General features: G+C 49.0%; 7 protein-coding genes across 7 annotated transcripts; 3 read left to right on the plus strand and 4 right to left on the minus strand.

Moving 5' to 3' along the window:
• Positions 1–353: 353 nt before the first annotated feature.
• Positions 354–2,304, minus strand: mpkC (mitogen-activated protein kinase mpkC). Its single transcript, XM_025526247.1, has 9 exons — positions 2,126–2,304; positions 2,023–2,070; positions 1,809–1,938; positions 1,711–1,754; positions 1,544–1,643; positions 1,137–1,493; positions 1,007–1,085; positions 753–936; positions 354–702 (listed from the first exon to the last, which is right to left on the minus strand). Exons 1-9 carry the CDS (start codon positions 2,179–2,181, stop codon positions 510–512), a joined length of 1,191 nt encoding a protein of 396 aa, XP_025383451.1. The 5' UTR covers positions 2,182–2,304; the 3' UTR covers positions 354–509.
• An 887-nt stretch (positions 2,305–3,191) lies between these two features.
• BO83DRAFT_456144 (putative DEAD box helicase involved in nonsense mediated decay) lies at positions 3,192–6,940 on the minus strand (the record flags this gene model as incomplete). Its single annotated transcript, XM_025537058.1, has 5 exons — positions 3,192–3,818; positions 3,881–3,974; positions 4,041–6,064; positions 6,137–6,495; positions 6,554–6,940. The coding sequence occupies 5 exons, from the start codon at positions 6,938–6,940 to the stop codon at positions 3,401–3,403; spliced, it is 3,282 nt and encodes a 1,093-aa protein (XP_025383452.1). The 3' UTR covers positions 3,192–3,400.
• Positions 6,941–7,483: 543 nt separating this feature from the next.
• Positions 7,484–7,967, plus strand: BO83DRAFT_152810 (uncharacterized protein). Its single transcript, XM_025526248.1, has one exon. It carries the CDS (start codon positions 7,579–7,581, stop codon positions 7,819–7,821), a length of 243 nt encoding a protein of 80 aa, XP_025383453.1. The 5' UTR covers positions 7,484–7,578; the 3' UTR covers positions 7,822–7,967.
• A 165-nt stretch (positions 7,968–8,132) lies between these two features.
• BO83DRAFT_152813 (WD40 repeat domain-containing protein) lies at positions 8,133–10,572 on the plus strand. Its single transcript, XM_025526249.1, has 4 exons — positions 8,133–8,447; positions 8,510–10,184; positions 10,252–10,499; positions 10,560–10,572. Exons 1-3 carry the CDS (start codon positions 8,408–8,410, stop codon positions 10,472–10,474), a joined length of 1,938 nt encoding a protein of 645 aa, XP_025383454.1. The 5' UTR covers positions 8,133–8,407; the 3' UTR covers positions 10,475–10,499; positions 10,560–10,572.
• BO83DRAFT_152814 (uncharacterized protein) lies at positions 10,573–10,878 on the minus strand. The gene has a single exon (XM_025526250.1). It carries the CDS (start codon positions 10,773–10,775, stop codon positions 10,611–10,613), a length of 165 nt encoding a protein of 54 aa, XP_025383455.1. The 5' UTR covers positions 10,776–10,878; the 3' UTR covers positions 10,573–10,610.
• Positions 10,713–12,237, minus strand: BO83DRAFT_382402 (uncharacterized protein). The gene has a single exon (XM_025532218.1). It carries the CDS (start codon positions 12,043–12,045, stop codon positions 10,981–10,983), a length of 1,065 nt encoding a protein of 354 aa, XP_025383456.1. The 5' UTR covers positions 12,046–12,237; the 3' UTR covers positions 10,713–10,980.
• Positions 12,238–12,451: 214 nt separating this feature from the next.
• BO83DRAFT_420823 (kinase-like protein) lies at positions 12,452–13,937 on the plus strand (the record flags this gene model as incomplete). The annotated part of the gene is made up of 4 exons (XM_025534953.1): positions 12,452–12,844; positions 12,890–13,148; positions 13,196–13,536; positions 13,594–13,937. The coding sequence occupies 4 exons, from the start codon at positions 12,452–12,454 to the stop codon at positions 13,921–13,923; spliced, it is 1,323 nt and encodes a 440-aa protein (XP_025383457.1). The 3' UTR covers positions 13,924–13,937.
• Positions 13,938–14,166: the final 229 nt, after the last annotated feature.

The raw sequence follows: 14,166 nt of genomic DNA on the forward strand, positions 1-14,166 counted from the left end.
GCGAATATTTGCTTCTGTGAGTGGGGGAAGGCGTGAACATGGAATAAGGTTGCCAAAGCGGGAAGTAGTATTTTCATTGTGTTTGGTCCGGCTTCGATTAATTGTTATTCTCTGATAGTGTGGTGTTGTTTTGTGGGCACTAGTGGTTGAGTGGGATGAAAGTGTTATGTCTGGCCTTCAGCGTAAGCGACTAGACTCGGGTCTCGAAGTATATGCGAAGGCGGGGAGGATAGAAGAAACACGTTGGTAGGGAAAGGGTTATGGCCAATGGAGAAGATTGAGTCACTGACTTGCGCTGTTTAGTGGTGCCTGTGGTAGGCTTTAGGCAAGGGACGCATTAGAACTTTCCCCATTGCCGAATGACCGATCTTCAAAGCCTCATCTGACGAAAGGGTTGACAAATTAGACGCATAATGATGTCAGTGCCAGCAACCCTCGTGATGACAAACGGAACTAGTTCACCGAGCTTGCGGCTCCCGCTTCCTTCGTGAGCTTTAAATTGGCGCAGTCTAAATCTGGAGGTACTGCAAAATATCCTGGTCTAGAGTGTCCGCGGATTTGGTGATCATGCTTTGGGTTTGTATCTGGCCAAGCGGGTCAAGGACCTCGGGGCTGAGGCTCGGGTCGGAAGGCAAGAAAGGCTCTGTGATGGCTGGTTCTCCGGTAGGCCCAAGATCATGGAAGTCTACAACTTCAGTGTATCTGGCATCCTGGTCAGTTTGGGACCCGGTCAAGGATCGCAAGAGGCTCACATCATGATTTTCCATTCATCGATTGAATGGGCTACTTCACTGAAAGACCAATCGAACTTTTGCTCAGCAACCGGCTCATCAGTGGGATCGTGATATACACCCAAGTAGGGATGTTCCAAAGCTTTCGCAGCAGAGATCCGCTTGTCGGGATCGAATATGAGCATCTTTGCAAGGAGGTCAATAGCTGCGAAGAAAATCCCGTCAGCATACAAAAACCGTTCAAGCACTTGTTCAATAGTGAAGGGGGTAGGTACCGTCTTCATCAGAGTCTGGAAACAAAGTCGCCCAAGGAGCTGGCTGGCGCTTCGGCAGCGACTTCACAATATTAAGGGCCTAGATAATAAATCAACTTCCAGGTAAAGCAACAATTGTCTCCGCTCTTACAGCTTTTGTACAGATCCTCTCAATGACCTCATCAGGCGGGTTCCCCAGAGCATCCGTAATCAGATAGAATTGATGGATATGATCCTTTCCTGGGAACAATGGCTTTCCGCGAAGCATCTCTGCGACAATGCAGCCAGCACTCCAGATGTCCACTTGCATTCCGTATTTTTGCCATGTAAGCATGATTTCTGGTGCCCTGTAATATCTAGTTGAGACATATCCGGTCATCTGAGGCTCCTGCAGTCGCGCAAGACCGAAATCACAGATCTTCAAGTCACAGTTCTCGTTGATCAGTATGTTACTCGGCTTGAGATCACGGTGTATCACGCCTGCGGAGTGGATGTATTTGAGGCCTCGCTGGGGTCGTTAGCAAGCTTCTGTCGACTGGAATGTTTCTGCAGGCGTACCAAAAGCTGATAGGTGAAATATTGAACGAATTTGCCGTCCAGAGGCTTTGAGGTAAGGAGGCGATTGAGGTCAGTTCCCAAAAGGTCCGTCACCAGATAACTGCGTCCTATCGTTAGTACTTTTGTAATCAATCCCCTGAAATTTATCCATTTTAGCAACTACATACACGTCCTCTAATGGCGAGATGAAAATGTCGCTTAGGCCAATGAGCTGTTGAAGGTCAGCAGTCGCATGGTAATAGGAATAAACTGCAGGGAGACAGACATTTTCATGACGCAGGTGTTTCAATAGCTTGACTTCGCGGTAGGTCCGTTTGGCGAGGGTGGCGTTGGAGAACGGCTTCATCATCTTCTTGATAGCTACTGGCTGGCGCGTAATCATGTCATAAGCCGAGCTAGTGTGGCCGCAACGTGGTTAGCTATTTTGATCTGTATATCCAGGTATGGCGACTACATGGTAAAAGAAAGTGAGCTCGTACCAAACAAGCCCGAAGGCACCAAGTCCAACAGGCTGCAAGTCGGAATATCTGAGCCGGAGATTAGTAGCTACGAATCGACCTTAGCAGCAAAGTGATCACTTACCTGTTGGTGGTTTCGAATGTAGTCCCCAAAATCTGGGATCGCAAGAACTCAGCCATGTTGTCTGACTGAAGTGGGGACCGTGTGAAACAGAAAATGGGTCAAGGATGGTAGATAAAAGATGGTAGATGGTAGTAAGTTGTACTGAGCACTACTGACTTAGTAGTACTATGTAGTAGTAGTAAGTCCGTAGTAGCAACTGTAGGTGGCAAACCTAAAGTTGAAGACCCTGGTGATATATGTTTATCTTATTTAAAAATCAGGTAGGAGGAAGCATGCCAGCTGAGCAAAGGCAAGCCAGTTGCATCATGGACAGCCACTAGTGTTAAGGGAAGTTCTGGCTGTGCAGCTGTAGGGATTATGGTGGTGGTGGTGGTGGTGGTGAATAATAAACGAGAAGGAAGAGGAGTACGGAGTACTAGTAGTAAGAGATACTCAAATTAACTATTAACTACTTTGATTACTGGGAGTACCACAGCGGTGCCTGGGCAGTGCCTGAAAGGCCAGTCACGGCTTGCGATTGGCGGGTTGTCGGACCAGCCACCAGCGCGCCGGGGCTTTTCCATTTCCAAGATTCCTTCCTTTTTCTTGCTGCCGGTAAATCCACCGTCGAACGACTCCAGCGTCACCGAGCTGAGTCCGTCTTTCCCTGAGCGGGTCGCCCATCTGTCCACTCCCCACGTTCCGGCCGTCTCCGAGTTTATCCTCACCTCTCCCACAGTCCCAAGGGGTTATTCCGAGCTTCCTCAGGAATCACTTCCACGTCTTGCACTTCCGCTGGCCCACACCAACGATGCAGCGATGGTCTCGCTTGCAGGGTTGTTACACAAACGACCCCGCTTGGTCGCGTGTGCATTCTAGTATCATCTCTATTTGACTCGATCGGTGGAACCTGCACGAGACATCGTGATTGCTCGAGACACGAAGAGCCAGGAAGAGTCGAGAAGGCGGAAGAATCCAACTGAGTAACTGGGAATGCGGGGGGACGGGCGTGGTAGGAAAGTACTACGTACTTGGGGACTAAACAGCAGCAGCTTATTCTACTCGTACTAAACTCCTCCATCGTCTTTACTAGAAGGAACTATCGCCAGAGCCTCCGGGCCAATCAGAATATAGGAGCAAGCCTTGACATCATCGCCGACTTCCTTGATTGACTAAGAAAACTAAAATAACTATCACACACCACGTAGCAGCCCTATCTACTTTTTTTTGGTGCTGGGGCTCATGAAACTCTAAGTTTTTCCAGCCCATGCCCTCGGATTTCCTTCCAGTGGGCCGTCAGATCTCCATGAGATTTTCTTCCGACCACAAGGGAACCGTGGTGTCGCGTTCCTGAGGGCTGCTTGCCACTTCCGTCTCCGAGAGAAGAAGATCTTCATCCTCCTCTGTTCCTGGTGTGGGCCGCGCTGCCGCGGCGGTCTCGGTAGTCTTCTTCAGCAAAAGCGCGTCGTGCTCCTTCGCACCTCCACTTGCAAACGCCTGGTAATGTCTGACCGCTTCGGGATAGGAACTCGGACCCTCCAACGGGGCGGTGGAGCCCTGGGACTCATGATGGAGACGTAAATTATCAAGTTGTGAAGCCACCTCGCATGTGCACCTGCAGATATGGCTTATTACACAGGGTTTACTGCAGACGTGCTTGCAAGCCATCCGTTTGTTGCAGATATCATTGCACTCTACCCGTTCATGAGAGAAGCTGTGTTGTTGCGACTATGTTAGCTTCATCCCACTCCTTTAGACTAGAGTTACTGCGCCTACCTGTGGCATTTGATGGGACAGGGATGGCCGCAAACCAACGTTTCATCACAATGGCAATCACATCCGCCGTTTATCTTGTTCCAGTCGGAAAGACCTGGGTGTCAGGTGTCAGCTAAACATTCAAAATGCACAATGATATTCAACGAAGGATTTCCCAAACCTTGTATAAATGTTGTCCGCTTGTGTTTTACACATGTGACGGGCAGCTGTGTTCCCAGACGCCGTGGTGGTTTGTTGTTGGCCATCAATGTCAGTACATCCCGCCAGAGTTGATTCTGTTTTGCCAACGAATTCGCGTTGCCGAACATATAAAACCCGCGTCTTGCACGCGACAGTGCAACACAGACCCTATTTGCAATCGACAGGAATCCAATGTCATTCTCGCCGCTCCGAACGAGTGAAAGAATGACGATCTCGTTTTCTTCTCCCTGGTATGAGTCAACAGTTACCACCTTCATGTACTGGCCTTGAAGGTACGGATGGTGTCTCAAAACGGTCAAGAGCTTTTTCCTCTGGCCATTGTAGAAGGTCAGAATGGTTATATCTTTCACAGTGTTGCCATTCTGTACCAGGTAGACAACGAATTCTGCGATCATCTGGGCCTCCATGTCGTTGTATTTGGACGCAAGGCTATCTCTGCTCTCTGGCCAAATATGAGTGAAAAAGTAGGAGCGAATGACCCCCATTCCTCTCACTCCAGGTCGTTTGCGTACTGACTCATGATCATTCAGTTCGCCGTATATAGGCTCCAAGAGTTGACGGATCTCCGGTGCCATTCTTCTTTGCCTGTTCAGCATGACGTACTTCATTCCGTTCTTGACCAGTCGCTCAAACATGGAGACTCCCAGATTGTAGGGCTCGCTCCCGAGCTCCTGAACAGTGCAGTGCCCTCGGAGCTGCTTGTGGTCACCCACGAGTATCATGTGCTGGAGTGAGTCAAAGCACGCAGCAACAATTGGCGCCTCAATAGCCTCGGCGGCTTCTTCGATCAAGACGATCTTCGGTTTGAGGCTGGAGATCAGCCCCCGGTATTTACTCAGACCCGTGGCTGTCATCCCGATCACTTTCGCCGTCCGAAGAACGTGGTAATCCCGTTCCCATTTTCCAATCTGGAGATTCTCACAGTTCTTCGAATAGAGTAAAACCTGTTGCCGAAGACTCTCTGTCATCTTGGTCTTCAATTGTTTCCGGAGGACATCATAGATTGCCCCCCGAGCCTCTTCTCTCACCTTCCACAGATCCTTCTGCTTCAGGTTTTCGATAGCAGAAGTCTCGGAGCACGAGATTTTGCAGCCACAAACTCCATCCTGAAGATTGATAAATTGTCCTTTGAGGATCTCGTAATCATCCTCTTCAATGCCCTGCTCGGCCTCCAATTCCTTTAGCTGTTCGTACTCGAGGTCTACCTCATCCTCCTCGAATCCGAAACTCTCTCTTTCATACCCCACTTCGAATGGTACCAACTTGTCACCTAGCCAGACTACCAGCGGGTCGGTATCTTCACTATCAGTGGGACGAGTCCAGCCTTCAGCACCTTTCTTTAAGTTGTCTAGCTGCGTCTCCGTCAAGAGGCCATACTCAAGAAATAGAGAAGCAGGAAGGGGCGCGTTGGTATTTTCGGCGTTGAAAGGCTGCAAAATTCTGGCAATGGCTTGGGTTAGGACTGTCTGTTCCTTTCTGGCCGCTCCTAGTACGCTTCCATGTACCGTGACCGCGGGTTCATTTTGCCTGACACAGTAGAGAGTCCTTCGTTTTATCTCGGGGTCGTTGCTCCGTGAACCGACCCGGATATAGCTTGTTTCGAAGGTGGCGACGAGCCTCAGAAGTTGATCCAACGCATGGTTTGTCTGGGAGGCTAGGATTATAGGAGAGTCCCCGTGCTTCAGGTTTGAAAGTAGGATCCTCAGCGCAATAACAGACACATAAGTCTTCCCTGTGCCAGGAGGGCCTTGTATGAGCGAGAGCCTCTTCGTAAGCATTTCGTGTAATGCTTGCCATTGTGTACTATCCATGGCCTGGCTTGGTTCTCGAGGCCAATTTTTTAGGATGTCAACTCTGTGTCCCTCGGCAGCCTCGGCAGTCTCGCTGGCTTCGGACTGTATGTCAAGGAGAGGATCCTGTTCCACATAGTCCGGGGCTCTGACATTAGGATCAAGCAGGCAAATGTGCTCAGAAAGAGGAAATCTATGTTATAAATCAGGATCTATTCATTGAAATGAAGAACTTTGTGCGACGTTGCAATAAAGCTCTACTCACTTTTCTTGTTTCAACTTCTGGAGTGCTGCCATCGTGTGCCTCACAGATTCATAGTAGCCATCCTTGGCTTCTACCATGATCCATTCCTTCTGAGGGTCGAATTCAAAATCTTCGGGCCTAGCAAGGAAGATATCAATCTCCGGAGGATGCTTTTGAACGCCTTCAAGCGGCCTGGCAGCAACAATAGCAACGATGCACTTCTGCTGAAATGCGTCATCTGCTGGACTAAGCGCAATTATAGAGCCGCTGACAAGACGCTTAGAATATTCCCACGCGATGTTTTTCTCCGCTCGGCGAGTGGAGAACCGGATCCTAATTCCTAGACCTCTTTGCGCGAATGTGATACCGGTGAAGTAAACCTGGAGCAATATCATACTGTCAGTAAATCGAAGAAGATTCGCGTGCTATATCATTTACCTTATCATAGATGGACACAAGTTTGGTGTCGGTCATCTTGGGGTTATCTCTGACGTATGCAACGGCGTCTCTAAGAGGAGCAATTGCGTCTTCTCGAAGGAGCTCATAGTGTGCTTTGAGATACTCATCGGTCGAGTTCCAAGGACCCGTGATTTTATTTGGAGTCAATTCCACATACTCATTCTCTGCAGAACCAAAGTTGCCCAATATCTCATCTGACGATGGAATGTCCGGCTTCTCTAGCCATTCCTCAGCAAAGTCAATAGATGGCTGGGCAAGGTACTCTCTGATGTCTTTATTGACCAGCAGATGGGTGTCAATATTTTGCTCTGACAGCCGGGTAACTGAGCGAGGAGTCCCGGGCCGATGGTAATCCCCTGAGTCCATATTGATGGGGCTTGAAGGGCTCAGAAATGTTTCAACGAGTAAATATCAAAGGCTTGGTTGTGCAAATGACTATAGTGGAGAACTTAATCTAGAAGGTAGAGAGATTGAAACCAGCAGAATAGTAAAGTGTTAGAGAGCTGCTTCGTATGGAAAGAAGGACTTGTGGCGAGATCTCGAAGCGATGAGGAACTGGAGGGGGAAAGTGAGAAGTAGGAAGGAACATACCGTGTAATTTATACTGCAATTCCTACAGTACCCATAGTTTTCACAGTGTATACAGTATGTACAGTGCCTATGAGTTAGGTAATGACTCATCTGCTCATTACTTAGTATTCACTTGAATAACACTTGGCTGATACCATCGTTCAGATGCACTTCACTCGCTTCTTCAATCGCCATTTGCTTGTGATCGGCTGCCACTTTCTTCAATTTTCCAATTCTGGCTATGTCTAAATAAAAGCTGGGAGTAAAGTTAGATTCTCAGGTGTGTCTAGTGATTGTAATTGTAAAGTTAACGTGTGGCCGTGGTGTAACATCAGCCATCTAGCTATAGGTTGAGGAAGTGTAGGTACTAGTTCTCTGTTTGCAGGCCGGACTATGTTGTTAATCCGGCCACAGTCACTTCAGCAAGCAGAATCATGTGGGAAAGACATTATCTCCTTTCTACTTTTGTCGCCTCATTCATTCGGCTTCTACTGCGCGCGAAGGGAGAAGCATGGTATGTGAACTGTCATCTCAGGCATACAGTTATAAGGCGAACGTTTCAAGCTCTGAAAATCCGCTATTACTATGTATATGAAGGATTTATGCACAAATTCGGTATCTGGACTCTGAACGATACTTACCTTTCACTGATGACGATGCCCAACTGGAAGCTGTAGGAAGATGATACCGCTATGTTTTTCAAACCACACCAACTTACGAGATCGTTGTGGTATGTGCTCACACACCGCTTGTGCGAAGCAAAGCAAGAGAGACAGGATTCCAGCAAATGCGTCACTTTGTGTCTGGAAAATTGTTCCCAAGATCACCAGTGATGCTGGAGCCTTGATAGATGCACCAATCTGCGCTAACCGGATAGAGAGTGTTATCGCCTGAGGCATTAATCTCACCGCGAAACGTGACCGAATCGGGGAAGGCCATAAGCGGGCAGCAAAGGATCAACTTACCCCAGAATCCAGTGATAGCTACATGTCGGTCTCTGCATTGTTCTGCGGACCTCTTATTCGGTGAAGACATCCTCACGTGTGCGCGATCACATTCAGCGCGATAACGTGTGCGAAGCCAAGCTATGTACCCTTAGTCTGCGGGGTTGCTTTGCATTCATTGAAATTGTTGCGCCTTGCCTGTGAAAGGACCCTGATCTCCACGCGGTCACAGGGGAGTCGGTACACACGCCTCTCTATTCCCTGCAATCTCCACTCACCTTATCCAAATTGGCGAGAAGCCTAGTCGTGTTACTGAACAATGGCTTCGATCGAAGATGACGACGATCGCGACCTTGCAGGTAAGCTTTGTGACTTGGTCCGGTTCATCTGGGCAACACTGATAAGTTCTCCGCAAACCCAGGCTCTCAAGACGGAAGTTCGGACAATGAAATGGAGGATACACTTCGGGATGCAGATGATGGAGGCAATGACAACGAACCTGATCCTGACGCGGACGCCGACCAAGATGCGGAAAGTCAGTCCAATGCTAGTCATGCATCCGAAAGCGCTGGGGTAGCGACGCAACCAAACGCGGATGTCGAAATGTCCAATTCAACTGCTACGAGTTCCGTTTCTGATCCACGATCTGTTTTCCATCCGAGCGTGCGAGAAAAATGCCTGACAGCGCCTACGTTCGACATAGTCCCAACTACGGCCGCCCCTCACAGTACATCGATCAATGCGGTAACTGCGACCGCTGATATGAGATGGGTATTCAGCGGCGGCTCAGATGGATACGTTCGGAAGTTCAATTGGGTGGATTCTGTCAACAGCAAGCTGATGCTCACTGTGGCGCAAAGGCATCCTTTCGTCGACAGTGTCATCAAGGCGGGTGTACTGATGACGTACTGGGAAAACATGGACGGGAACACAATATCGCCAGTATACTCACTGGCCAGCCATAGTGAAGGTCTATGGTTGTTGTCTGGCTTGGAGTCCGGTAGCATCCGACTGCAATCAGTCCGTCATGATGAAGGAAAAGAGATCGCTCTTCTGCAGCAGCATACTTCCGCAGTCTCTGTACTGAGCTTGACTTCAGATGAAAAGTCTCTACTATCTGGCAGCTGGGACAAGCGAGTATTTGATTGGGACCTTAACACAGGGCAGACCCGACGCGCATTCGGGTCTAGCGCCGGGCAGATTTCCGCTGTCGAGATACGGCCAGAATCCAGTCTGCCGATTCCCAGAGACACAACCGAGATTCAACAAACGAATGGCACATACTCGTCCAATTATCAGGCTCCTGATAATGGTAGCTTCAACTTCATGGATACGTCGAACGACGGTGAAAACGGCACTGGCTCAAACCCGCAGGCGGGCTCTCCGGCTGATTCACTCTTCGGCGGTGCCGACTCGCTATTCGGCGACGAAAACGGGAATGGAGGAGACGAGGCCGGCGCATCTGGAAATGCATTCGGCATTGACGACGATGATGAGTTTGGTAAAGCCCTTACGAATGGAGTGCTGCCAGATGCCGATGCCCCTGGAGAACCGGAACCGAGTCAGAACGCCGTTGCAGAGGCTCCTGCTGCTCCGGCTCCGGATTCGGCCCCGGCCCCGGCAGGTGCTGAAGCTGCAACTGCCAATAACGATGCCGTCACTCAACCCCCTAGTTCTGGCCAGGCGGAGATGCCTAATGGCTCCTCTCAGCCGATAGTCAATGGTCTACCACATGCCGAAGAGCTGGAACCACCAAGCTATACTCAAGAGAGTGCTCTTCCTGCGCCAGCAGAAACAGGTGCTAATACGGATAATCTTTTCCTGGCTGCGTCCATTGATGGCACTATCCGAGTGTGGGATAGAAGAGAACCGGATGCCGTTGCTCGCATCACTTCTCAAAACTGCCCTCCTTGGTGCATGAATGCATGCTGGTCTCCAGACGGCAACTATATTTATGCAGGCCGTCGTAATGGAACTGTTGAGGAGTACAGCCTTCATAAGGGCCTTCGGAATGCTGAACGGACCTTCAAATTCCCTCAGGGTAGTGGACCGGTCACGGCACTCAAGGCCATGCCTAATGGCAGACATATCGTTTGGTACGTATCTTCGTCGTCACTCAGGCTCTACTTTCATTGACATGACTGGCTGACCGTCACTTCATAGCGCATCGCATGACATTCTTCGATTGTACGACCTCAAACATGAACAAGTGACTCGCCACTCCACAGTGCCCTTCTTGATTATCCCAGGACATCGTACCGGAACTGTATCCCAGCTATATATTGACCAGGCGTGTCGCTTCATGGTCTCAACAAGTGGTAACAGAGGCTGGGAAGGTAATACGACGGAGGTCTTGCTAGGCTATGAGATTGGGGTGCCTGGTTAAAGGTCTGCCAGCTCCTTGCGGAAGAGTAAGTTTGCCATATCATCTGTGACCTTGAAAGTACGTGGGCACTAATGGTTGTGTTTAGGCGTCAGTTGCACCCTTTGGGTATCTAGTAGAATCGGAGTTCTTCTTAGACTCAAACATGAGATGAAAGCGATGACTCAGACATCGCCTCTGCCACGGAAAATGCATGAATGACTAATGTGAATGACATGAATGCAGTCGCTGATACTAGACAACCTGATTTCGATACACGATAGTATTTTTGCATTATACATGATTCATATACACATGACTGCATAAAGTATCGCCGCGTGCCTCAGAGGGCACACATAAATATGGACACGAAAACCACCAATGTTCCCGATATATATACCTCAACTCCCATGGGAACCTGGAATGCCAGTGACTCGCTTTCTTTTGAGCCATCAATACATTCACTTGAAATGAAGCCAACAAACGCCATAGGAACCAGTCAATATACAAAAGCAAAAAAGAAAGAAAATTCACAAATCATATCCATCGTGGACTGCATCATCAAGGTCGAGGCCTTCGCAAACCTCATGTTGCCCAACCCGCCAAGATCCGAATAGTGGATTATGGGCCCATTTAACATGACCATCGTCGTCCTGCTCAAAGTACACATAGCCTGGTTGCTCATCAGGATTGAACTCATCTTCGTTGGGTGACAATACGCCATCAGGCCCCGTGACCAGATTACTAAATCCCGGAATATCTGTGTTTGGAACATGGCCACGAGCTTCAATGTGGCCGTTTTCCACGCTGTTCACCGTAATCAGGTATACGGGAGGCAGAGCCGAGTCTCTCTCTGCTCTCAGGGGCATAGGCAGCCAGGCTTCATTGTTGAACGACTCGATTCTGTTCTTGTCATGTCGCAATGGCAGCGGTCGGGAGAGAAGCATAGCATCCAATTTGGCAGTGTCGAGCAACAAACCAGGCGTTTGCACATAGAGAACACTGTCATATTGCATAAACTGGATCTGTCCCAGCCGCAGCAGCTTTGTATCGGTAGGCTTGTAGCCTTCAGAAGTGGCTAGCGTCATATCAATGGGCAGAAGCCAGATACCGTACTCCAGGCTTGCCGTTCTCAGCAAAGAAAGGGCCGTGGCGACCGGTTCGGTGAGCTCCTTAGTGGGCATCAGGTCCCACTCACGCGGATACATGAACAGCCTATCCTGAACTGCAGTACCATTGGTCGCTAAGTGTTTAAAGAAGAGAATTGCGGAGCAGATGTCCGACGGATCGGGTGTGGAGAGAAGCTGGAGGTATGCAAAGTTGCCCGTTGTTGCTTGTGTGGAACCAGCATCATTCCTCTTGTGCTGTTTATCGGCGACACTATCGGAGAAAGCCTCTTGCCCGGCCCCTTGGTATGCTCCCACCGGGACCGCCGCCAGGGGTGGTGGCGGAGGAGGCGGTCGGATGGCATGCTGAATGCTTCGGACAGACTGCTGTTGCAGGACATACCCCGAAAGAAAGAGCAGAAAAGTAAAGGTACAAATGACAGCTGTGGATATAATGACCGAGACCGTCGACGAAGTAAGAAGCACCATGACTGTCTGTGCGCCCCCCAAATTAATCGCTTAGTACGTGTCTGTGTATACCCGTCGTACGTAGCCTGTGGAGACTGGATTGTAGGCAGCACTGTTTTGATATGCACTAGTAACTGCTTTAGAAAGCCCGGCCTATACAGCAAGTATACGAGGAGTAATTTTCAATTCGAACCGGATGAGATTTCCAGCGACCATGATATTTGATAGAAGCATGAGTTTCTAGTCTGACACAGGCAGATGATCATCACAAACATTCACTCTGGCGGTGCCAAGGCCACACCATGTCTCAGCCTGTTGATTGTGGCCCGTTGGCCGTGCGACTATCGATAAGCTGCTTCTTGGCACTTTACTATGCATACCATCATGACCCTCTCTAGATGATAACATGTAGGAACAATAACTTAATATGCGCGTGAAGAGAATATCCTCATTGTTCACAAGGATACATACAATTCCTTCGTTATCATCAACACCCTCCAGGCCATCAAAACACACCTCCACCCCCTACTCAACCCTCCTCCAAACACCCCAAACACCCCATGAACACCAATACTCCTGCCCCGTCAACGCGGAGCCCCTCCACCGCTACACAACCGGCGGCTACCACCCAATAACACTGGGAAGCCTCCTCCATCAAGGAAGATACAAAATCCTACATAAATTAGGATGGGGCGGATACTCCACCGTCTGGGCTGCTAGAGATGAACAGTACACAAATATCTCAGTTTCAATTATCCTGACATTGAAAATTACCTACTATCGAACAACCGCTAATAGGGAATTGTTTCAGAGAAGAGAGGTATGTCGCTATTAAGATCTGCGTATCGGAGAACTATAGCAATAGAGGGCATCGAGAGATGAATACTTTTTGAGGAATCTGAACGACACCCAACACATCGTGCGCATGTTTGATTACTTCGATATTCGGGGACCTAATGGGATACATCCCTGTTTGGTTCTCGAGATGCTGGGACCAAGTGTGGCTGATTTGGTGGAGGGGCGGTTTGCAGATGGGAGACTTCCTGGGAGTTTGGCTAGGGATGTTGCGAGGCAGGCTATGGTGGGACTTGATGCATTGCAGCGTAGGGAGATTGCGCATGGAGGTCAATCTTCCACTTCATGGTTGACTTCTCTTGCTTACATTGTATAGATTTCCATATTCGCAATCTGGCCTTCACTATACCCTCTATGGCCAATATCCCCGAAGATGAGTTTATTAATCTACTAGGAAAACCAGACATCGGACTCGTCCGCTGCAATGATGGTGGAAGTCTGGGGCCTGGTATACCTGAGTATATTGTTAGATCTGCGAATTTACACTTACAGCCATGGCCATTGTCGAAAACTATCAAGATAGTCGACTTTGGTGAATCGTTCCCACGGAAAGATGCGCCTGAGACACTACACACTCCATTAGTAGTTCGGGCACCTGAAGTGATATTCAAAGACCGTCTGGATCATCGTGTGGATTTGTGGAGTTTAGGCTGTATGGTATGGCGCGGCCTTACCCACCACTAATTGTTATGTTGTGGCTGAATGGCATGATAGTTATTCGAGTTATTTGTCGGTCAACCTCCCTTTGATAGCTTCTTGATCACTCCCAAGATTCTCGTTGAGCAAATGCAGGAGATAACGAATGGAGCATTGCCTGACAGATGGGTACCTTTATGGAAGTCAATGCGTGGCAAAGATATCACTGGGGACAGGGGACCTGGTTTGCAGGAATGGCTAGAGGAGATGTACTTTGATGGTGAGCGCAAAGAAGACTTGTCGAAAGATGATATTGTGGAACTGGGAAGGATTATTCGAAAGTTGTTACAATTCGAGCCAGGTGCCCGTGCTTCGGTGGAGGAGATCTTGAATGATCCTTGGTTTTAGAGTTGACATATCTGTATAATATACCTCTGGAACGAATATACAATAAATTGAGGTAGATCCTCCCTATCAACCGCATCTTCACTGTGATGTTAACATAAGAGAATAGAGAATCAAAAAAAGTAGTATGCAACCCACACCGCCCACCACCCCAAGGCGGTACCACCAAACCAACCGGCAGAAAAACAATCCCATCCACCATCTCCACCACAGATAGATAGCTAGCTTCCTCCAGTCTACCTACAT

Source organism: Aspergillus eucalypticola, assembly GCF_003184535.1.
Source record: "Aspergillus eucalypticola CBS 122712 chromosome Unknown BO83scaffold_34, whole genome shotgun sequence".
Lineage (NCBI taxonomy): Eukaryota > Fungi > Ascomycota > Eurotiomycetes > Eurotiales > Aspergillaceae > Aspergillus > Aspergillus eucalypticola.